Source organism: Strongylocentrotus purpuratus, unplaced genomic scaffold, assembly GCF_000002235.5.
Source record: "Strongylocentrotus purpuratus isolate Spur 01 unplaced genomic scaffold, Spur_5.0 spur5_scaffold_3, whole genome shotgun sequence".
NCBI classification, from domain to species: Eukaryota; Metazoa; Echinodermata; class Echinoidea; order Camarodonta; family Strongylocentrotidae; genus Strongylocentrotus; species Strongylocentrotus purpuratus.
This window is the reverse complement of record NW_022145609.1, coordinates 4,634,840-4,660,397: the sequence shown is the minus strand read 5'-3', so window position 1 is coordinate 4,660,397 and position 25,558 is coordinate 4,634,840. Positions and strand designations below refer to the sequence as shown.

General features: G+C 38.3%; 1 protein-coding gene across 2 annotated transcripts; it reads right to left on the bottom strand.

Moving 5' to 3' along the window:
* Nucleotides 1–2,983: 2,983 nt before the first annotated feature.
* On the bottom strand, nucleotides 2,984–18,017 carry LOC115919009 (low-density lipoprotein receptor-related protein 8-like). 2 transcript variants are annotated; one of them, XM_030996866.1, is made up of 12 exons: nucleotides 17,778–18,017; nucleotides 17,239–17,352; nucleotides 12,659–12,796; nucleotides 10,382–10,501; nucleotides 9,718–10,089; nucleotides 9,390–9,518; nucleotides 8,961–9,089; nucleotides 8,312–8,744; nucleotides 7,354–7,973; nucleotides 6,693–7,116; nucleotides 6,268–6,415; nucleotides 2,984–5,975 (listed from the first exon to the last, which is right to left on the bottom strand). In XM_030996866.1, exons 1-12 carry the CDS (start codon nucleotides 17,842–17,844, stop codon nucleotides 5,955–5,957), a joined length of 2,715 nt encoding a protein of 904 aa, XP_030852726.1. In that variant the 5' UTR covers nucleotides 17,845–18,017; the 3' UTR covers nucleotides 2,984–5,954. The 2 variants fall into 2 exon arrangements, with proteins under 2 accessions (XP_030852726.1, XP_030852727.1); XM_030996867.1 differs by lacking the exons at nucleotides 17,239–17,352; nucleotides 17,778–18,017 and adding an exon at nucleotides 13,747–14,068.
* Nucleotides 18,018–25,558: the final 7,541 nt, after the last annotated feature.

Genomic DNA, 25,558 nt, shown 5'->3' with positions numbered 1-25,558 from the left:
CTTCTCTTTTGCCTTGGGATTTAACGGAAAGTATTCATCAAATTGCACTAATCGTCAGGAACATTTTTCCTTGTGAAAACAAGGACCTTTAATATAAAAAGCAGTAAAAGCTATTAAAAAAATATTACTTTTTTGGGGGGGGGGGGGTGGTGCAGGGAGGGGCGATTCCCCCCTCCCTTCTCCGCAAAGCGCCGAAGCTTTGACGTTTCATTAAATTATTAGAGAAAGAAGACGATTGTTGTACCGTTCTCGAAACTTAATCCTGTTAAATGTCTCCAATTGAAACACGTTCAGCATCACTTAAAATGCATGCCAGATAGCGCGCCAAACATCATTATCATCTTCATTATCAATCATTGTTTATTCATCATAATCGCCATCATCACTATCGTCAACATCATCATCATCTTCTTTATCATTATTATCATTTTTGCAATGATCGTCATCATCGTCATCATCATCATCTTCATCCTCATCCTCATTATCCTCCTCCTTCTCATCATCATCACCATCCTCTTCCTCATCCTCATCATCATCATCCACAAGTGGTACGGGATGGAGCTGGGGGATTTTCAATTACCTAATATTAGAGTAAGCGTCTTCTCAAATATGGGCATTGTTTTCTTTGTGAGTGTTTATTATGCATGTATCTTTTATGGTTGGAATGAATGAAACGTTTTTTTTCTTCTCTTTCTTTAAATGTGTTTTGAAAAAATCGCGAATTTTGGAAACCACACCTTAAACAAAGAAATCCCAATAAAAGGTCGATCAGTGTGGAGCTTGCGTGGGAATATTATGTTGTTCTTCTTTGGTAGTTGTGCTTGTGTCTGGCGGGGTCCCTATAAAGAAGTATGGGGGGGGGGGGGGGGGGTTCCGGACCCTTTACACAAATAAAGTCACCACTTTTGCCTTTGGATTTAACGAAATGTATGCATGAAATAGCACTAGATATCAGTGGCGGATCCAGGGGGCCCCCACCCCTGGGGAAAAAAACCAGGTAAAAACACGTTAATGTTACCTTTATTTGGAGACGAGCCATTACCATATTAATGATTATGCATTTTAAGTTGTTACACAATAAAAATACAATATAAATGAAATGACCTGGTCAAATCATGTTGATTATGTAGTATCAGAGGCTATTAAACCGAATAATAGGTTTGCAAAAATTCTGTCAAGTGACTCTCTGCTGTGTTTGTACAAAAGCCTCGTTCTCCATATTATTGAATATGCATGGCCAATCGGCCTGGTTCATACATAATAGAGGACATATTGACAAAATTGAAAAGATGAAGAGACGAGCTACACGAATTTTTCTCAAACAGAGAAGACAGGAATTCTGTACGCCTCCAAACTTTAAAGTGGTACACCTTTTTTTTTTTTTTTTTTTTCTTACTTGGCTTTAATAATAAATATGTTATATCTTACCCAGTTGCACAGCGCCATCTTCAGGTAAAACTCCAGGTGAAATGAAGGATTTGAGTGCATGTATTCACTTTAAAAAATAAAAAATAATCTTTTTCATGGTGCTATATATATGTACTCAAAGCGACATTTCCCCTCTTTTTTGTTGTGGTGGGGGGGGGGGGGGGGGGGTTAATTTTTCATTTTTCATTTTTTTTTGTAATAAATTTTATCTTGTCAATGATTATGTTTGTTGATTACAAAGTGATTCGTAAATTGTTATACCTCACCATGTTATTGTTACCATTTCTGTAAAGTCAAATAGATTGGAAAAGAAGACCTGCGGGTCACAGTTATTCAGTTAATCTTTTTTCTTTTCCCGGCATCCATGTGATAAAGTTGAGCATACACCATACGGTTTTTCGTCTACCTTTTCCCCTTGTGACTATGATTAAAGTGGGACTGCACTACTTGTTCGTACTTAATTGTGCACTCTTTAAAAATGCCTAAGCGGTGCCCGTTGGTCCCCCATGGTAATATTTATATATATCTGTAAAGCGCTTTGATAGGGCCTTCCCGAAAATGCGCCATATAAGAAATAGTTATTATTATTATTATTATTATTGTCCCTTTTTTCTTATGTTAATTGAGTGCTGATTTGATGAGATAACCACCTCTCAGTGACCTTGCAGGGAGGTATAATCCCTCCTTGCTTAACTAGTGCAGACGGGCTTTAAATAGCTTTAGTCAATGGCATAACTTACAAAGCCGATCTCTGATCTCCCAGTGCGAAATTTAAATCAATGTCCCCATCAAAAATACTAAAAGGACGCCAGCTTGTGTTGGCCATGATATCGAGTACACGAGGAGCAAATAATGCTGACTAATTGTCTGGAAACAGCGTGGTGCAGAACCATCGAATCAATGGCTCTGCCCCATGCTACATGTATGAGCTACTGAGAAGCAAGACGTGGACTGTATCGGCGACTGAAGTGAAAGAAATATCGAAAATTAACTCTTCATGGTCTTTTCTTTAATTTAATGTAAACTTTCCTTACTTCTTCATTTTCCTTAAATGTATTTCTTTCCCTGATATCTACGATGGCTTATTTGTTTTTTTCATTCTCCATTTCTCTCCACTATTCAATTTTCGAATCAACTATTTGTTCGTATCTCTCAACTCTTCCGAATTGCCTTTACTCCTCATGACTATACATGTACATGCCATCTCTTTATATTTCTTCTCATCTTTTCACTCTCTGTAATATCTTTACTCTTCATTTTGTCTCCACTTTCACATCTTTGCTCTTTATTTTATTTTATTTGATTTATTTTTCCATTCAAATATTCATTTCTTATCTCCACTCCTCACATTTCATCTCTCTTCACCCGTTATATATCTTTTCAATATCACTGTTTCTTCATCTTGCATACTTCTTCACTTTCACTTTATATCTCTTCCCACCCCCTCTTTGTATATCTTCACTTCACGTATCTCCTCGCATCACATAACGATTTGAACCACTCTAAACACGGAAAAGGTATATTTTTACCACATCAAAAAACTTGCAAAACATAATTAACGTTTGAAACGTGTTTCGTTTTATTTATAATTTATCTTCATTCGAATCGAATTCAACGGAACGGATTTTCAGGTGATTCTTAAATTATACATCATAACCGCTTTATTTAGAATACTATTTAGCGATCATTTCTTTACAAACATATTTACACAACTTGAGTTCCAAGTCAAATCATCGGGTTTGCATCTCTTCTCGAAAATGGCAGACCGTCAAAGTTTTACATTATCTGGATGTTTTCTTATACATTGTACACAGAAATAAGACATAATATTTGCGAATACATTAACCGATATAAATGGTATGAACTGTCCATGAACCAACGTTGTTTGAATAAGCAAGGACTGTAATAAATAAGTTACTTAATATCATTGTACATGAGGGAAACTAGAATGAAAAGATTTCAGAAGAAAGAAAAGATGAGCCTCGATAGAAAAGCACACAGCTAAAGAAAATGCATTTAACAGTTAATCAGAGTTGTCATTATTGGCATTAAAATAAAAATGGAACACAAATTAAAATGAAATTTCCTGTTTTCTCCAATCAACTGAATACATAAAACGTTTATATATGTTTGACCAGAACCAAATGGAAATGGATAATATTTTATCCACCATTTCATCTCATAGTTATCATATATAAAAAAGTGATTGGCATGAACGCCATGGAATAATCATCTGTATCAAAGATATCTCCTGATGAATATATCAATTTCAATAAGATAATCACACACATTTGACATTCAGTTTATATGATGTACATTTAAAGGAAGTTAAAGGTGATATGATGTACTGATATAGACCTAACTTCTCTACCAAGTTCACATATATATATATATACCACTAACTAACTAGCAAATCAGTTATGTATATCATCATATAAATTGATGTGCCTCTCAAAAGGATAACATATTGGCAGTTAGTCAAGGGACAAACCTCTAGCATACACAATTGTAACAATACTTGTGCAATAATCACAAGTCTTTTTCTTGTGAATATCAAAGCATACATTCTACATTCTGAAACTACTCGTGATATAAGTTGATTGTGTGGGCCCTTGGTTCTCTTAGTACAAGTTTCCAAGCATGCAGGCAGAGATTCGTCTCTGTTTTCTCTTCTTCTAAGTTTGCTGTATCGGGCTTCATGGCTCATTTCAGTAAAAAAAAACATGTTTTGATCCCACCAAGGTGTACCGTCATATGGCAACCTATCTTCTCTGAACAGTTCTCCAATGAGAAACGCCTCATCTCTCTCTTTCCCCCATCTTGCTCTTCATACACAAGTACTTTCATGAAACCCAGATACATGTATGCTAATACATTAAAAGATAAATAACTAAGTGCACATTAAACTATACTTTCCCTTTCTTAACTAGAATCGGGACAGGTATCTGACCTCATAGAGGTAGAACGCCTGCAAACCAGTTCACACATTTCAGAAAAAAAGGCAATGATTATTGCTGCCCAAACGCCTTGCATATGAACACAAACACAGGTATGTCTACTATAAACATACACAAATAATGATGGCCATCTCTTTTTTTTCTTATCTCTTGCCAAACATTTGTCCTTACCTCTCTCCTTTTTATTTGTTTTTTTATTTTTAATATTTTTTTTGTTTTTGTTTTTTATTTTTTTACATGATTTTAACCACTTTTGTCTGCAACGGGTTCTCTTTGGCAATTGGCATTTTCCCGCACTTTCTTGGAGAAACGCCATCTTCAAAACTACTAGCTTATCTTGGTTTTCATGTTCTATTTTTCATCTTCTTTGCATGCAAAGCGCTGCCTAATGAATGCTACAGTGACGACTTCTCACTAGTAATACAAGAAAGCGTGCTATATCTCTTGGACCTATTTACAAAATAAATATCATCTATCATTTACATTTACTGCATGTCTTGTACAGCATGGTCTATCCGTCAAATAATCTCTATATTTACATACATATGACATACACATAATAGTTACATAATTACAGGCTCTTATTTACACCATCTCTCCTTATCTACATGTAAAGTTTCTTATTCACACTGTACAAGAAATGTCTTTGCATAACGTCTATAATATTATTTATATCCCCCTGACCAACGGGAAAGTGATACGAGAGATAGGAAGAGAGAAAAACTCTCATGGAATGATGTTGGAATTCACTATATCGATTTCAGAGGGAGGAAATCCAAAAGAAGTGCATCGAAAAACCAACTCCTCGTCTGCAGAATTGACAATGAGCTCATACTTGAGAAAAATGTAGCCATTTAAACGTTTGCAATGACTTGCTTAAAATTTCTCTGCATGAATGCAACTTGGAGCATCAGTATTATTTGTTTGAGGTAGAACTCATCAAAGCTACAAAGTAATATTTTGGGGCTCCTTGGTTTCATAAGAAGGATAACCCCGGCCCCTGTGTAGATGGCTAGGACATGCAGCTCAACAAGACTCCAACTACAATTGGCAAAATAGCACTCTCTTTGTTGTTGATTCAATTTAAAATTTGGCCAATAAATAAGAAGGCACACTTGATTTGGTAAACTCTATTCCAGCTTCATCAAACTGACATTCTTTTGGTGAGGGGTGGTCGGGGGATAAGCATCATTGACATAACATAGAGAAGTATCACCAATTCACCTCTCCTCTTTTCCATACAAAAATATAGCACCATTAATAAATCATATTCTCTATAGCATCTTCTCTTCCAGCTCTCCAGGCAAACATTGTCCGTTGGACTTTCTTCTTTAAACATTGGCAAGGGAATACAGCCACGACCCACGCATACGGTCCAGTTTCGTGCAGAATGTCTGCTCGATGACGAACAATTTCAGTTATGCAACTCATGCTTTCCTTTGGGTCTTTCTGCATGCAGACAGTCTGATTTCAAGAGATGATCTTTTGACCCAGTGGGCTGAGCAGCTGGTGGAAAACTGATGCGAGCTAGGTACCTAACTAAGCTTTGGTCCTAGTTGAAAGTTGACATTATGCCATTTCTTCATTGATCTGTAGGATAGGAAAGAAGAAAGAGAAAACAATTATATAAACAAATTATATTTAAATCCAACATGTGCATGTGTTAAAAATGAATAGGTCCATTTAGGCATTGAATCTATTTTGATTCTCTATTTAAAAACTATTTAAAAAGCATTAAGTGCAAGTGAGGAGCAAGTCATCTTGTACCAATTAGGAACTAAAAACTAGAAGTTCTATAACACATGTATTATCTTAGAAAATATTTGGCGATGAATATAGTTTCTTGAATTGTGAATGACAGGAAATAAAGAAAGGAACTCACCCTAACATAGGCATTTCCGTTCTTGCCAGGTTTGCCAACATTGTGATCATATTTTGTCTCGGGGTCTAATGAGAAGGTTTCTTCAGTCGTCTTTCTGTATACCGGGTTGTCAAAGTTCATTGTCCTCTTCTTGCGGTTGGAGTGCCTCCTGAAATCACACAAGAAAACACATTGTTAAATAATAAGTCAATGGAAACAAAATGTCTAAATGTATCTGATTCATTGAGTAATCATACCAGAGATGCTACTATTAAGAAATTTCATTAGTTCAAGTCATTAGCTGCAATTCAAATTTTACTTATGCATTCACATACATCATGAAAAATGGGTTCATTGAGTAATCCTATTCAAGTTGTTTTTATATGTACTACAGGATCATCACTACACTTTATGTAATAAGAATAGTAAAATGACGCTCAACTCACTTGTAGAGTACAAAGAAGATGATGAAGACGAAGAGAAGTAGTATAAGGATGATACCGATGACAACGGCTACTATCATGTGGGTATTGGCCATTGGACTAGATGTAACCACATTTACTCCTCCTGTGGTGAGTGGCGCGGCAATCGTCGTTGTCTCCTCGACTATCTTTGGTGTAGTAGCCATGGTAGGCTTAGTGGGTTTGACGGGAGGTAGGGTGGTGGTGGGTGGAAGGGCTGTGGAAGGCACAGAAGGTTGAGGGACACTTGGGTTTGGCTCATCTCCTTCACAGGTGTGTCCATCAGCGGTGAGCGATACACCAACAGGGCAGAGACACGAGTAGTCAGCAGGACCATCAACCTGAGGAGAAGCCACGCACAGGTAGGAACACATTCCATTGTCAGTGGCACATGGCACTTCTCCTGCAGCTGTTGGTAAACAAAGAACAGAGTGCCACATAAATTACAAATCGATTCAAATGTGTTTGTGTTGAGTCATTATTTAAAAAAAAAAAACTAAATGAAAAATACATTTTAACAAGAAAAAAAAATAATGCCTCCGGCTACTTTGTAGCGGAGGCATAAAAATCGCTCAGAAGTTTGCAGTGGTAATATTTAATAGCTGCAAGTACAATATGAATTCATGAAAGAGGAAATAATACTTACAAGGAGCCTGTCGGAGAGGATTAACAACGATGACATCCATGGCATCTGATACTCCAGAGAGGATAGTTGTCTGGTTAGAGCCAGTGAACTTGTCAGCGCGTTCGATACTCTCCTTGGTCCAGTCCGTCCAGTAGATGTAATCTTCAAAGACAGCAATGCTGAATGGATGGGAGATACGACCTTGTCCAGCCACTACCACTCGCCGATTTCCACCCATGAAATCCACACAACTGATGCTGCTTTCCTTGGCGTCGATCCAGTAGAGCATATCAAGAGTGTAGTCCAGGGTCAATCCGTTGGGCCAAGACACGCCCTCGGTCACAATGGCGGTGCGTCCTTGTCCGTTCATGCCAGCACGCTCGATCACCCCTAGTCCCCAGTCGCTCCAGAACATGAGACCAGACTCTGGGTCCACAGCGATTGCTCGGGGCTCGTCAAGGTTGCTGGAGATCAGAACGGTGTGCCGGGTGCCTTCAAAGTTGGACACAACGATGTTGTCGACGCCAGTGTCGGTCCAGTATAGGAGCTTGTTGATCCAGTCCACAGCAATGCCATCGGGAGTCTTCACTTTGTCAGTCACAACCACAGGTACTACTTCATTCTCTGCTTGCAGCTGGGTTCTGTAATGAAGTCGAATATGGAGTAATAATCACTGTCATCGAACCACATCAAGTCGTGTCAAATCCTTTTTCATAACGTTATTTATATTAACCTTTTCAAAAAGGACATTGCAAGCTATTTACATTACCAATGTAACTTTAATCATAACATACTGCATCTAATATCAATCAATGCCTCATATGAAGTTATATCTCGTCTGCTAAAATTCAAATAATTACTTCATTCAACCACATCTGCTTCTTGCCATTATTGATAATTTTTACTGATCCTTAAGAATCCTTTAAGACCTTCATATTAAACATAGGTATTGCAGAAAACGTAATTATCCTTTACTTACTTGGACACTACTTCCAGTCCGACATCCGTCCAGAAGACGGTATTCGATGCTGAATCAAATTCAACAGCCACGGCACTGTGGAGGGACCTCTTGATGTAATCTTCAGAAGATGTACTAGGGTCAAAGATGCGAATGTCATGTCGGTTGGCAATGAGAAGCTTTGGGGCACCAAACTCTGGATTGGCCTTGCAGTGCCCACGGTCGTTGACATTCTCCAGGGTATAGTTCTCATCACAGTCACACTTGTATGATCCTGGAAGGTTGTAGCATCGTTGACTGCAGATACCTAGTGTGGTCTTGCATTCGTTGATGTCCACACACTGTGTCTCATTCACAAGAGTGTAGCCTGCATTGCATGTGCACACATGGCCGATGGCAAGGTCGAGACATGTATGGCTGCAGCCACCGTTGTTTGTCAAGCATTCATTCCTCCCTACAAAGAAACAAAATATAAAAAACGGGTAAGCCTCGATTTAAAATTAAATTGCCAATAGTCTACCTCAAACCCTCCATAATTTTTTTTCATTTTCTTTCAACTTTTTAAAATTTCAAATGGGGAATTATGGAATGATATGATGACTGAATAACAAGTTAAGTGCGCAGTGGTGTATAATGAAGTATAGTTACAATATCCATTTCAATTACTCACCACATATTTCGTGTCCTGGTTCATCCTCGTTGTTTGGGCATTCAGGGATGCCGTTACACACACGTACCATTGGCAGACAGGTAGAGTTGGAACACTTGAAGTGAGTGGTTGGATTACACTCTGCAGGCGCTGTGTAGGAAGATCAAAATGGTATTTAACTTCATGGAAAACTAAAGATTCTGCCCTGGTCCTATATAACCCTGATTGTGATTAATGAGAAAAGCGAAATGAGACATTTATTTACCATTCAGCTGTTAACATATTCCATGATTTTGCATTATTCATTTTTATATCCACCTCGGTAGAGGTCGGTCCTAATCTTATCTAAGAATCAATCTGCATTCAATAGACAGTGCAAGATACAACATATTCCCCAACAACAATTTTTATAACCATGAATAATGTATAAGAAGGCATGCTGTTACTCACCATTACAGTTTGCTTCATCACTACCATCAGCACACTGCTGGGTACCATCACATTCCACATCTCCTGGAATACAAACACCGTTGTCACATTGGTATTCGTTGGCAGCACAGGGGCTCGGCGTAACAAGTGCTGTCAGGGGGAAAAACAAATTAAACTTGATTAATTCAAGTCTCTTGAGGAAGACTTTCATTTTTCATTATATGCAAATTATTTCATTTTTCATTGGTTCTGGAATAAAACTATTCTACAGTTTTTATTTAGATTCCTACAAAAAATGACATTTAATTAATTTTTTTTTAAATAGAAAGATACAAGAGAGTCAACTTACGACAAGAATCTTCATCTGATCCATCGAAACAGTCCCTCTCTCCATCACACTTCCATGAATTATGGACACACTCGCCACTGGTACATTGGAAATGTCCTGCAGAACATGGCACAGTAGGACCTGAGCAGTGGGTGCTTGACTCGTCAGATCCATCGCGGCAATCAATGTCCCCATCACACTTCCATCTGTTGGGGATGCAGGTGGTTTCGTTGTGGCCTGTGCACTCAAACTCGTCTGGGGCGCATGTTAGACTGGGGCAGTTGATCTCATCTGAACCATCTCCACAATCGTTGTCTCCATCGCAGACCCAACGAGTTGTAACGCATTTCTTGTTGTTGCAGGTGAATTGGTTTGACGCACATGTCAAAGCATCTATTAAGATAAACAGAAGGGGAAAAAATTGTTAATAAAACATCTTTCATTAAGAAATTAATTTAAAAATTATGCAGTTTTTCCCAAACCTGATGTATATGTTGCCCTTTAATATCTGAACTGTTCAAACCACATTATTTTCTTCTGTTTAACAACAATTTTTAAAGGCAAAAGAAATATGAATGTTTGAACAAGCTACTAAAACAAAATATAAAAAGCACAAAAAGTCAGGATTCGCTTTATAACTAAAAAGTCATTATGAGATAGAGACCTATATGAGATAGAGACCTACCGCAGTTGTGCTCATCAGCTCCAGATGGGCAATCTACATCACGATCACATCTCCATGTCAGGGGAATACAGTTCTTACCAGGACCACAGCTGAACTGGCTAGGAGAGCAGGTTAGGGTCTCTGTTCAGAGAAGAAGAAAAAATGCAACGGTTAAGGAACAATCCACATAAAAATCATAATACCACATGTCACTAAGAATCACTTTAAGTAAAGAAATAGAGAGGGAGGGGGAGGATGTAGCCCACATCTCAATCTCAAATCGGCTAAAGCCCCACAGCATTAAAGACACATGGCTATTGATCTACCCATGGCTTTAAAACAAGTGTAAACAATTACACTACATGTAGTCATTTCTTTTTTATCTTTAGTTTTTGTTTAGAATTTCACAATTCAGCATGCTGAGAAAAGTTCATTTGAAGAGCTGAAAGGTTTCCCACAGAGTTTGTCTCAACGACCTGATTATCTGTGATCAATGTGGCTTCCCCTATACAATGTAAATAAAGAATAGAGACCAGTGTAAAGACCCTCTTCTTGGAACTAGACCACCATGATGATTAAGCATTAGGCAACCATACTATTCTGGTGTTTTCTAAAGCTGGCAACTTATCATTCACAAGATGTAAACCCTCATTGGATGTACTAATGGAGTTTGAAGATTAACCTTACATGAGAACAAAAGGTATTAAGAGCTGCTTTGAGATTGCTCAATGAGCCAAAGTAAATTTAATAATGAAGGCTTATCATCAAAAGTGGTGTGGAATGACTAAGTAGACCATACATGTAGGGGTCATGTAAAACAAAAGGTGGATTAACTGCATGGAGTAAGCAGTAACTATCCTTAGAAGACCATCATCCATTGATTTACAAGGAAGCATGCTACAATGCTTGTTTTAATATTCGTTTTTGTTTAGACTACATGAGGGGAAAACAAAGTTGGAGCAGGACATGAACAAGCTATATATAAATATAGCCAAAGCTTTACTTTGAAATCCTAGGCCAGCGCACTCAACAGCTTCCTGCCATATTATACACCAGACAGTGCATTTCCACACATATTCAGACAGGTTAATGCACAATTAATGGAAATTGTTCATGCAAGAAACTACACCCTACAGGGAAATCTGTTGATTGGACGGGCACTGTGTGGTACATGCACAAGAGAGGCATTCATGTAGAACACTACTAGTCGCTACCAGATTTCTATGACAATACCAAACCCTCCTTTATTCTGCTTCTCCTCTATTGTTAGGTTTAGTCCTATTGATCCAAGAGGCCCCATTTGCCTGGTCTTTTGTGCCATTTCCAAGAGAAAACCAAAAACTGCAAATTTGGGGTGCAATCGTGCGTGCACAAACCTGCAGTACATGCACTCCCCATATTGTATTAGGACCACATGTTTGCTTGGTTTCAAGTGCATGCATGAAGTGCAAAGATTCCTTTCCTCTTGTTGTAGATAACTTTGATAAGACTATGAGAATGTGAGGTCTCTGTTTACATTTCAAAGGTTATGTTTGTATTTGCGTTGTGTGTGAGCCAAGGAGGAGGAAACTATTATGGATTATTGGTTAATCTACAAGATGACGCAATCTTGCAATTTCAATTTATTTTACCATTAAAAACTTTATAAATATGTACAAGTACATAAAAACAAATTGGAGGGACTCGTAACAAAGCAAAGCCTACAAGGAAGGGCCTTGTACAAATATAATGGAATACATGAAATTACAATGTTTACATAAATATTTGATCCTTGTAAGAGTTGAACTGCTTTAAAATAGTAATGTATGATAATCTCATCTTATTTCTAGACACAAAACACACTTTTAGCCAGTTACGTGTACATTAATCAGGTCTTAAATTCTACTGAGGAAGGGAATATAATAACAGCAGTGATAGAGTTTAAAAAGCTGGGGCATGTAGGGTCACAGTGTATTCTATGCAAATCATCCATGTCTAGTTCATATACACAATCAGAGATTTATGAGGATATTTATGGCCATCACCCAAGAGATGCTGATGTTCGGGTTCAAGAAACTCCTTTGAGAATCGTCATACCTCATTCTATCTTCACCTCAGGTATAGCTCAGTTTCAAAATGAGTCCACCATTCTTTTCTATGAAAAAGTGATTACTAAGAATTCAAATATGCTGGCATGGTATTTACTAATAAATGCCAAACATTTCTGACATGCATGAACTTCTTGAAATAGAATTATGTGCCAACTCATTATTTGTTACGACTTTCACATTGCTGTTTCAGAGAAAAAGGTTTACTTACGACAGGCAATTTCATCTGATCCGTCTGGGCAGTCGCTGTCACCATCACAGCGCCATCTTGCTGGAATACATGTTGAGCCTCCGTTACCTGCTCCTGAACCAACGCATTCAAACTCTGCAGAGCTACATGTCAGTTGGCCTACAGTAAAATAAAAGGAAACAAATGAAATTATATTTAAAACCATTATTTGTCATCTTCTTTACAGAACAAGATAGTCAGAGATATCGTAAAGTAAGTAAATCATTTTGTGTTACCTTTTAGGCTCCTCAATGTGTATTGTGTTGTTATTATATTTTGGTGTACGTAACATCATTGGCAAAGATTCAAATGACAAACTAAACAATCAATTGACAAAAAGAGGACTTCAGTGGAATCACTTCAAGAGTAATCAAGATCTTGAAGATCAAGATATCAAAACCTGAGCAAAATTGGTGACCAAGATTAAACATTGCTACAGATAACTGCTCACTCCTGGCATAATGCCCACAAATGTAGGAAGACTTTTTTTTTTATTATGAAACACAGACTCAGATATGAAAATATTGTGGCTTGTACATCCAACAATTAATCTATAAAATTTGCATTCCAATTAAATGAAATACATTTGTAACATGTCACTCAACAAAGTTTTATGCACTGAATTTCCATAGACTAATGTAGTCTAATATTTAATACTTTAGTACATTTAATAGAAAATGGTCAACTGCAAAAAAGGAAAAGATTAATTTAGACATCATCAATACTTCATTTTCCTGGCCTTGACAGTCATCAGAACATATGATCATCTACCAATGTTTAACTCAACATTTCCTTTCCTTCATTCACTATATCCTAATCCATTGTCTTGGCAATTAGCAATCATTTCCTCATTGTTTTGTTCCATTTTCAGAGCATCATCCAGACATTGACTCTTGAGACAAATCCACCACTCTACCCCACTCCATCATTCCTCCACTATCAGTATACAATGCAATTCAATCTCTCACCCCAAATTCACCAAGATATATAATTCATCTCTGATTCAAATAGTGAAATACATCAGGTCACACTCAGTACTCTCATTCACCCTCTTATTCATTTTCACTTACCGGGTCCACGCCACGGAGATCTACGCCCCGACAGAGAGGCATTTACAAGGGCGGGAACCAAAAACACTATTGCAAGCAGAAGGCGATTCATGTTTTTTCCTGACTTTAATCAGTCAACATAAATCGGTAAATGAAGCAGCAATACTAAAACAAGACTTCTTTTGAAATATCTTCTCAAATTCTTCAGTAAATGATCCACTTTCAGAGAATTTTCTTCAAGCTGAGCAGTGTAGTTACACCCAATTTCGTGAGAGAAACGCAAAACGCACCTAATGAGTACACTGCACTACAGTCAAGATTCAGAACCTAAGTGCATGTGCATTTGGATAATACTACGAGGCGTTGACGGTTGGTTGCGATACACACACGGCATAAACACACACACAAGGCATAAACATACACAGAAGCACACACGCTCATTGTAAACGCCTATTGTACGTTGGTATGCGAGAGGGGTCATAGTTGATGGGTAGACGCTGTGATTGGCTAAGAGGATGGGACCACACTATCGGCTAACTTATAGCATCTTGCGGGTACACATTGACTATGGCCGTATGAATAACCTCTGCTCTACTTTTCTCCCGTTGGAACTCTTATTAATTTTCCCCATCGTTGATGATATGGTATGCACGCATAATATCCAATATCATCGTTATTTTGAGGGCAAATGTACATAAAATATGGTCACCTGAAAAAACGTTGAAGTTATCTGACCTACGGCTATGCAAGAAAGCCGGTAAAAAGAATTTAGCCCATTCCTCCCGTATCAAGTATCATATCCTTATCAATGCAACGAGCACACAGTGTTGCCACGCCCCTGACGAAAATAAACAATAATATTGTAGTAGTATGATATACAGTAGAAAACTACAATTTATTGTGACTAGCTTGTAGTAGGGAAAACATTAAACTGACAAATATCGAGTTTTAAAGCGTTTAATTATGGTTACAGTTTACTCTTGATTACCACATGTTTTGGTCTAATAATACAGTAGATACAAAACAGTTAAAATATTATTATCTATTTACTTTAAACAAAATCCTACTTTACAAATTTCCCACGCACTTAAACCTAAACCATGGCGGGTTTCACTAAGTAGGTTTATGCAACGGAAAAAGACGATTTTCCCTATCTAGCTAGTTTTACATTTATATTAGTACAAATATGTGACCTTAGTATGAACCGGGCAAACCCGTTTTTGGGGGGTGGCAGCAAAGCAAAATACAGTACTTCCGCATGAGGTGGATTCTTTGAAGCCTATTTTCCACAATTGGAAAACTAGATATATATTGTCTGGCAGCGGTGCTCCTTATCACTTTTATCAGGTCATATTTTGGCTCATAAATTAGAAATCCATTTTGTTATAAGACTTACACAAGTCAGATCACTATCACATATTTATCTGAAAGCATTTGTTTGGTTACGACCCGCAATTCTCTCGTAACACTTGAGGCAGTGTGTTGATAAAACTGTTCGAGCGCTCTCTGTTGGTAGAGATCATACAACAATATCTGGCGCTCAAGTCTCCATCGCATCCCACACACACGGCTGTTTCAATACACATCATTTTACATATTGTAATTTGTATACAACCGGTCCATTATACAACCATGGATGATACAACAGTTTTACATCACATGAAGGGGTCTACGTTGAACTTATGAACTACAGGCGACTACCATCTAATGGAAACGACTCTCTTGTCTACAGTCTAGCTGATCTTTCTACGTCTTAGTTTTAACTTTTGCTGTCACGACTTTAATTCGGTAGGATACATTATTCATATGGGTCATTGTTGATCAAACTAATCTAACACATAAAAAAAACCATGACAAAACCTGTGTTTTAATTCCTATAGGCTAGACCTACGCTATCGCTTTTGCCTTTAGTTTTAGTATGAAATAAAATCATATAGATATTGTGTCTCGCTATAATTTAAAAAGATTCCCATCTTTTATTTGAAAGTAAACCTAGGCTAGGCTTCTACGATACCCATACAAATTAACAACATATCAGTAGACCCTATAATAACAACCATGATGGATACCGCAACAGCATTCCAGAGTACAGAACTCGTGTAACTTGATGTTAAAATAAACTTAAGCATGTAAACTATAAACTTTCTCTAGGCCTACACTAGAAAAGGCAATACAATTACAAAAAAAGCTTCAATCATACAAACTGGGAAAATAGAATAGACCCCTAGAAATCTAGATCTAGATCTAGTTAAGAATTAATTACCAAGAGAGAAAATGAGAATTGAAATTTCTGTAAAATGCTGTATTGCAATACGGCTGAAAACAGCCAAAATATGACAATTTATGATATTTCAACATCCATAAGGCATAACAATAACATGTCATGAGGATTATTATTAAGGCGCAGTGAAGTCGAACAGGGGAAAAGGCACAAGTCTTGAAAGCAATTCTTTAAAAAATGGTTGAGAGAATGAGAGGAGAAAGTAGAAATTCCAAAAATAGTTTACTACGATTCTTACAATCTCAAGCTGAAATGATTAATTCAATTTATGACTATTAGGACCTTTTCATTCCATATAATATATCAAAATTACAACCAAAAAAATATACTTTGGCGAAAAACTGAATCAAAATACGCCGGTACCGGTCGGGATTTCTTAGTTAGAGTTGGAGTTTGATATTAGAGTTAGAATTGGGATCTAGATAGAAAATATTCAAATATCATAGCCTGTATTCTGTAAATATACATATTTAAAAACTTATGGCATTGCCATTTGATAAATACCGAGATATTTTTAACCAAAACGTATGGAGTGGCTGTTTTATCATAGCACGCAGGCATATTATGGGAACATGGGAGAAACACGCTCTTACTACACACATGACACACCTTCTGTTCGCTTGTTTTGATTCGTCATCAACTCGGGGTCAGTCGATCACCAGATTGCTGCTAACCAATCACAACCCGCCGCATAATGAGCCCCATGCGGTATTCATAAAAGGAATAACGGCATGCAAATCAGCACACGTCAGAACTCTAGACAACCAATCAGAGGGCTCCATTGGGCACAACGCCCATCATTTACGGACACTACCCACAACACACACACACAACATACTACCACGCGTTCTCTCGAGACAAAAATGCCGGTAAAATCTTGTACAGTTAGCAATTTTACACACCACTTACTACGGATAAATACATCAATATCTTTTGTCAAAATAATATCAATTATGTTATTATTTAATTCATAAGACACTGAAGAAAGAGATAGTCATCTTCGTTTTAAGTAAATCGGGTTAGATTAAAGAAAAGATGGAAAATAGAAGTGGCAAGTCAGACTTCTGTCGGCCAATGTTTACATTCACAAACATGTGCGTTTGTACGAGGATATGGACAACTCCGACAAGGTTTCGAGATCGCCTTTTCAACATGTCCAATAGGCTACAATTTATACAATGCTTTATGAACAGGTAAAATAAATAATGAATTAAGTTTTTTGTCAAACTTACCACACACTGTCTCATCGGAATTGTCTCCACAGTCGTCTTCATTGTCGCACTTCCATACACTTGGGATGCACTTGTTGTTGTCGCATCGGAACTGATTTTCTCCACACAGATTTCCTACAAAGAGACAAAACAGAAAGTCATAGAAAAAAAATCATTATGAAATACTCAAACTAAAATCTTGAATATTAGGTCAATCGTTTAAATGAACCGTTTGCTCAGTGATGATGGTCTGACTCCATCTTTCGACTGTGGGATCCTGCGAATACTCCGTCGCCGTCGCATCGGATTTCACTGAACTGCTGAATGTGACTTGTGAGAGAGAATTGGAACAGCCTATTTTTAGGCATGATTTTCTACCCTAAATTTATCGTAATGCAATTCATTACATTGTTAAGATTACTAACATGGTTCTAGAACTTTACAGATACTCAATTTGAAAAAATGTTATGAAAATTAACTGATTATGTAGGCCTTGATCTACATCTAAACAGATCCAGACCAAGTTGCAAAGAAGATGAAGATTGTGAAATGAAACTCACCGTTCACGGCCGAAAATACACAGGCTAACAATCCCAACAGGATCAGACTTAGCGTGTACGTTCCCATTATATCCACGTATGTTCTCTTGATTGTTGATACTCTTGTAATATAGCTCCAATGGTGTAATACACTTTTACAGTAGAAAGAAGATGCTAAATTTTGAAATCTTGCTTATCTCGATCAAGAGAGTATAGAAAAGTCGTCCGCTCGCTTTGAAGTTATTTGCTGAATCTGCCGGTTGAATTCACTGATGGCCGCGTGCGCGATATGCCGGTCTTTTTTTTGACACACACACAGTACACAGAACACTGTTGTATATAACAACGATGTGTGTGTGTATGCGCTACTACGAACATGACGTCATCAGAAGTGAATGAATATAATACGCGGGTGCATAATTTGGAAACGTGCCAATTCCGGGGGTGCCACTATTGTAAATCTGCCGGGATCACTTCTGAGAAGAAAAAAAATCCACTCTTCGTATGATTTGTTTTGTCCTTCTTTTGCATACTTCTTCTTCTTCGTTTGGTATTATAATGGCTATTAACGCTTCAAAACCCCGTTCAAAACATATAACCAATTGTTTAAAACTTATTTGATCATCTTTTTTCCCTCTTTTTATTCATGGAGGTTAGCGAACATGAAATTACATTGATTTAATTTGTTGATACCAACTATAAACTCAGTGTATATTGCAATGACTGGGTCAGTTAACAATGCAAATCAAGAAACAAAGAAAAAAACTTCAGGGAACTGACAGGAAAAGAAAGAACAATTATCTGGTCGCTCAGTTTATTATATCCAAAAACATTTAGTGAAACAGTTCCACTTTAAAATAGTTTGCCCCCCCCCACCCCCCCCCCCAAAAAAAAAAATTTAAAAATAATTTAACAACACTCAAAGGGAAATTCAACCTCGGATAGAAAACTACTCTCATAATAGAAAGTAGAAAAGTTAGAGAAGCATTAAATGAACGATCAAAGGGCAAATCGGAGAAAAAAGGTTATACATTTTTTTTTTTTTTTGGGGGGGGGTCTAAAGTTTGAAAGACTAGAGACATCTACTACTGAGGGGCACGGTACAGGGTTGATCAGGCCCCCAATAATGCTGTTTTTGTAATGTGCAGTACTCACAATATTCATTCGTAACTATGAGCCTATTCCTCCTCTTATAGGCCTATTAAAACAATAATTACAATAATTCTCGTAATTTTTAATCCGAATAAGTGGTTGTTACTATGATATACAAGAAAAGTACCGTGAGCAGACACTAAAAATACTTTATCAAAACTGAATTTCCCAGGTGGCCGTGGACCACTGTATCATACATTATTTTGGAATCTACTGCTTGATTGATAGGGTGTAGCGCCCCCGGTTTTCCAGTCCATGTGATGTGGCGAAAATCCGGAGCTCGTTCGATTGCCTCGTTTGCATGATATGCCGGTCTGTCCCAAGTCCCTGGTGGGTGGATGGATGGATACATTACTTATTGCATTCCCAATCTAGCTCCAGCGGCCTGGTGATCGCGTCACTTTCCTTTGCCAACTACTCATCATAATATAAGACATCTACATCACGAACAAAAATGGGCACTGCCGTGAGTATGGCCGACTCCAAGCCATTTCACTTCACAGAGGGGTAAAGATCGCAGACGTAACAGCCGTCAATGACCACCATTTCATTTAGCTAGCGGCCGTGCATTGTACAAACGGCATACATTATATCGATGAATAAAATCAGGCGCTATACCACATATTTATGCATATGTTTCATCTTGAATTTGAAATTAATATTTCCAAGATTATTTCATGTGACGAAAAGGCAATGACGATATCAAGCGAAACATAGACATCCCCTAAATATAAATATAACTGAAGTACGCTAGCGCTATCGGACGAAAAAAAAAAAGAAAGATAGAAACTAAGAGAGAAAATCAAAGAACGGTTTGTGTGTTAAAACGTACTGCTATAAAATCAAATTAAGGGGAAAAAATTAATAAGTTTTGTATGCTCTAGATTTTGAAGAAAATAAATAAGCATAACCCTGGATGCGCCCGCTGCTGAGTTGTTTACGTTAGTTTGTTTACAAACAAAGCGGGCTATCGGAACTTCTCGCGATCGTACGATGTTGGGAGTGGGTGTATACCTTCACTGCATTCCAATGAATCATGTTCTTTTATAGAACATGCTGGGAAAGGAAAATAGATGCAGGTACAAAGTAGAAAAATGAAGGAGGGCGTGGATTCTCAATTTGACTGCGAAATAGGATTACCAAAAAAAAAAAACATGTATATAGGCGGGCCCCATATACTGTCTAAACATGGACCTATGGCCTAAATTATTGTAATTTCTATGAAAGTGGAAAATGCACCCTTTTTTTTTTAGTCATGATGTTAGTGATCATTTAAAAAAAAAAATTAGAATTCAAATTAAATCTGAGTGGAATCCACTAGGTCGGAGTATTTTCAACACCAAAAAAAAAACGATGATGATGATGATGGTGATGATGCATGATGAGGATGATGGTTTCCGTTAAAAACAATTTGTGAGCAAATTATTTTTGTTAAAACTGCGAATGATTCGATGCATGCATGTAACATAATAATTAACAACAACAAAGTAATAATAATAATTAAGCTTTTGACCAATCATGGGTACTCAGTCATTTATCTACTCATGAACTCTTAATTTCAAAGGGAAAATGTAAATATAATGGGCCATGCATGTATATATCATAATATAGGCCTAAAATATTATTCTGTGAATGTGTTTGTGCCTGATCATATTTAATGCGAGAGAGTGTTGTTTTTAATATCAAATTTGTACATAGTTCTTAAAGCCCCAGTCCCATATAAAGCCGGACCAGCACGGACGAGCACGGACCACTCCGGACCATCCCGGACCATGGTCTGGGGTGATCCGGGATGGTCCGGGATGTTTTGTTAAAAAAGTGTGATGCTTTAAAAGCTACAGTCCCATATACGTCCCGGACCGTCCCGGACCATCCCGGACCCCATCCGGGGTGATCCGGGATTCGGTCCGTGTTGACACCGTGTTGGCACCGGGGTGGTCCTGGATGGTCCTGGGCGGTCAATAACTCACTCCCGGACTGCCACGGATCAACACGGACCGCCCCGGCGCCACTACAGATGACCCCAGACCCAGCACGGTGGCTACACGGATCACCCCGGATCAAACTTTTGTCCCGGACCGTCCCGGACCACCCCGGCAGTTTTTGACCGTCAAAAACATCCGGGGTCGACTCCCGGACCGCCCAGGACCATCCAGGACCATCCAGGACCACCCCGGTGCCAACACGGTGTCAACACGGACCGAATCCCGGATCACCCCGGATGGGGTCCGGGATGGTCCGGGACGGTCCGGGACGTTAGCTGCTACAGTCCCATATACGTCCCGGAACGTCCCGGACCATCCCGGACCCCATCCGGGGTGATCCGGGATTCGGTCCGTGTTGACACCGTGTTGGCTCCGGGGTGGTCCTGGATGGTCCTGGATGGTCCTGGATGGTCCTGGATGGTCCTGGGCGGTCCGGGAGTCGACCCCGGATGTTTTTGACGGTCAAAAACTGCCGGGGTGGTCCGGGACGGTCCGGGACAATAGTTTGATCCGGGGTGATCCGTGTAGCCACCGTGCTGGGTCCGGGGTCATCCGTAGTGGCGCCGGGGCGGTCCGTGTTGATCCGTGGCAGTCCGGGAGTGAGTTATTGACCGCCCAGGACCATCCAGGACCATCCAGGACCATCCAGGACCACCCCGGTGCCAACACGGTGTCAACACGGACCGAATCCCGGATCACCCCGGATGGGGTCCGGGATGGTCCGGGACGTTCCGGGATGTATATGGGACTGTAGCTTTTAAAGCATCACACTTTTTTTTAACAAAACATCCCGGACCATCCCGGATCACCCTAGACCATGGTCCGGGATGGTCCGGAGTGGTCCGTGCTCGTCCGTGCTGGTCCGGCTTTATATGGGACTGGGGCTTAATGCCTTCTCCGCATTCCAGCTTGATTGCAACGGTTCATGTGTAAAGTGTAATGTTAATCTGCTCATCATGTGTAAAAGAAGCACTAAACCCATATTACGTAATCAATCTTTTATGCCCCATCTCGTACCATTCGCGTCGTTGGGGGAATGAACCCAGTGAGCAGCCGTACGGAAGAAGAATGCTCGTCGATATAATAAACGATCTTTGTGTAACCATGGACCTACTATACTTCTTGGTAGGTCCATGGTGTAACCAAACATACCTGTGGTTTTTCTCTTGTCTCTCTTTCGATTTAAAAAAGGTTCTGAAAAGAAAGAAAAAAGGTTCAAACGGTCCTGCTGATAGGAGGTGTGCGCCCTGATAACCTTGCTACTCCAAAAATCCCCATACTACAAATTCAAATTCAAATTGTATTGATTTCAATCTAAACAGATAGGATCATTCTCAAGTATAGCGCTTAGAGACTTCGGTGGTAAGAGTTTATAAGTAACGTTTTTTTTTAAATTATTATTATTATTAAGTTGCTGTTATATACATTGGGTAACTCATTTCAAAATTATAATGTAACATTACTGTTTGTAACAGAAAAGATAAACAATAACTAGGAATGACACAAGTTTCTTCTGAAATATAATACAGGGATGGAATAATTATTGTATTATACTCGTAATTTTTTTTATACAACAGAATGTGCAGTTCGATTCTATCTGACAAATAAATTGGCAAATGGGGGGGGGGGGGGGGTCATAATACGCAACAAAATTAATGTTGGGACTGAAAAATTAATTTTGTTTTATATAGAGAAGTCTGTTTATTTTTTATTTTTTCTCAATTTGCAGGTAAGGTAATATGCCTACGTGGATGCAGATATGTCACGGATCAATGTAATAATAATTGCTGCTATTATTGTGTATAATCATGTGTATAATAATATACTTGGCCTGTTTTGGCGTGGTTCTATTTCTTTATCTTTCTAAAATACATGACGTTATAACTTCCTTCTGTTATTATGCAAGTTCAGCAAAAGAATTCAGCGAAAAAAAATCTGTTACGGTTATATACTCGATCCCCGACGTTAATCTTCAAACACCGGTATTATGGACCCTTTTAAATTCTGTTCGTAAACTTGAAAAGCTTTTTATCCATTGTTGATTTAACGAACCACCTAATTACCGAAGTTCAATACCCTCTTAGGCTTAATTCACTTATCGACAGCTAAAGCTCGGCTTAAGATAAGCTTTCATCATCCTAAAGATTCCTTGTATATTTACAAAGCTATGGGGATTAGCTGACTATCTTTGAAGTACATGGCTTGTGTTACATTCGAATTTGCTGATTGTAATGGTTGTTGACCACACTAACCAAACATAATTAATTACTGCACACCCATCATGCCATTAATGATTTAAGCATACATGCATCTTTCACAAACTCGGTTAGATAATGAAACTGCCCGCGAAAGAGGACCTATTTAAACGGAAGGTCAAGCCCCAAACAATAATACTGCACCCTGTACAATATTATTTGACCCCTTTAGTTTGAGACCCCCTCCGATACACCCACCCACACACACTCCAATGCCCCGTATAATACTGCTGTCGTCATCGTCGTTTATGTTGTTATTATTGTTGTTGTCGCCATTGTTGTTTTTCTTCTTGCATCACAAACAAAGTGCGGGTTGAATTATCACGTGATAACTTTTCATTATTCAATTCACTCATGACAATTCGAAGAAAATAATTCAGAAAATAATTACATGTACCCTCAATGTCATCTACTGTTATGGTTCCGTTCTTATTTTTAGGTATGAAACTATACTTCTGCTGGTATGCCTCATGCAATGGTATTCGCTGCTAGATAATAAGTGATGGTAGAATCCCGTGATGATAATGATAATCACCTGATGAACCATGTATTAGGTTCATGGATGAACCCTAACACAAATATAGGTTATCGAGAGTTCACGTGTTTATTGTATCAAAGTCAATCCATTTCCGCTGATAAAATAATAGTACAGATGCCCATGCGATTTGGGGCTTCATGTATGGACAAACGAACAAAAGATCGAATGAATAGCCCCTGTTTTATATAAAACATTATAATATATCAATTCACAATTCGTACTGAAGCTTTGCTTCAAATATAGGTAGAAAATGAGAGAAACAGGTTGATGTGAACGTGATTGGATAAGCAATAGAATTGATTAATTAAAAATGGTGAAAAAACACTAAAAAGATAGTAAAAACGAGAAAAAAGGGAGAAAGGGAAGGGAGAAGTGGAAGGACCAGGAAAGAAGACGCCTGGAAGACTTAACGAGAACATTGCATTTTGTTTGGAAGATAGGGCCCCCTCCCCCTCCTCAAGCGCCCCTAGCCCCTCGATGTATAGATTCACGCTACGTCGTCGTATAGGTCTTAAAGACCGTCAATACTACTGGGCCAGAAGGGATTAGACCACACAGCGAGGTCACTGACAGGTGGCTATCTCATTAACTCAGCTCTCAACTAACATAAGAAAAAGAGGATCATGGGGGACCAACAGGCACCGATTGGGGAAGTTTTTTATATAGAGGGATCAAGTAGATACAAGTAGGACAGTGGGACTTTAATGTGTTACATTGTAAAAATGATATATAGCTATCGATAGCGGGTGTTGTGTTGCTGATGCAAACAGAGCCTGCTCTTTAATAATGATTAAAGATGGAATATAAGTTTAGCAGACATCAGAAGTGTGGAATTAGCGTTTCCTATCCATGGTTTTATTAGCACGATTTTCCATCCATAAGAAAGGAAGCTACTTCATATCTTAGAATAATCAATGTTACTATAATCGATTTTCGAGAAGCCAACAAGAGATGCATTTCAAATTGAGAAACCCGTAAAGTATTTTACTAAACCAAAATCGAAAAAGCATTGTACAGAATGTTAATGAAAGAAAACAAATAATGAGTAGTTAAATTAATGATTACAACAATAATAAAAAAATTACCGATCGTGACATAGCACCAGCATTGTTGTAGTATATGGTGGGGTTGGTGGGGTGGTGTGGTGGTGGTGTGGTGGTGGTGGTGGTGGTGTGGTGGTGGTGGTGGTGGTGGTGGTGGTGGTGGTGGTGGCGATGATGTTAGGAGTAGTAGTAGTAGTAGTAGTAGTAGTAGTAGTATAGTAGTAGGAGTAGTAGTAGTAGTAGTAGTAGTAGTAGCAGTAGAAGAAGTAGTAGTAGTATAGTAGTAGTAGGAGTAGTATAGTAGTAGTAGGAGTAGTAGTAGTAGTAGTAGTAGTAGTATAGTAGTAGTAGGAGTAGTAGTAGTAGTAGTAGTAGTAGTAGTAGTAGTAGTATAGTAGTAGTAGGAGTAGTAGTAGTAGTAGTAGTAGTAGTAGTAGTAGTAGTAGTAGTAGTAGTAGTAGTAGTAGTAGTATAGTAGTAGTAGGAGTAGTAGTAGTAGTAGTAGTAGTAGTAGTAGTAGTAGTATTAGTAGTATAGTAGTAGTAGGAGTAGTAGTAGTAGTAGTAGTAGTAGTAGTATAGTAGTAGTATTAGTAGTATAGTAGTAGTAGGAGTAGTAGTAGTAGTAGTAGTAGTATAGTAGTAGTAGGAGTAGTCGTAGTAGTAGTAGTAGTAGTAGTATAGTAGTATAGTAGTAGTAGGAGTAGTAGTAGTATAGTAGTAGTAGTAGTATAGTAGTAGTATTAGTAGTATAGTAGTAGTAGGAGTAGTAGTAGTAGTAGTAGTCGTATAGTAGTAGTAGGAGTAGTAGTAGTAGTAGTAGTAGTAGT

Excerpts from the sequence above, each read along its gene's own strand:
- LOC115919009 (XM_030996866.1), bottom strand. The coding sequence starts at position 17,844 with ATGGGAACGTACACGCTAAGTCTGATCCTGTTGGGATTGTTAGCCTGT. Across the intron at positions 9,519-9,717 it reads ATCAGATGAAGATTCTTGTC|CACTTGTTACGCCGAGCCCC; the intron begins GTAAGTTGACTC and ends TCCCCCTGACAG. Across the intron at positions 8,745-8,960 it reads ACCAGGACACGAAATATGTG|GGAGGAATGAATGCTTGACA; the intron begins GTGAGTAATTGA and ends GTTTCTTTGTAG.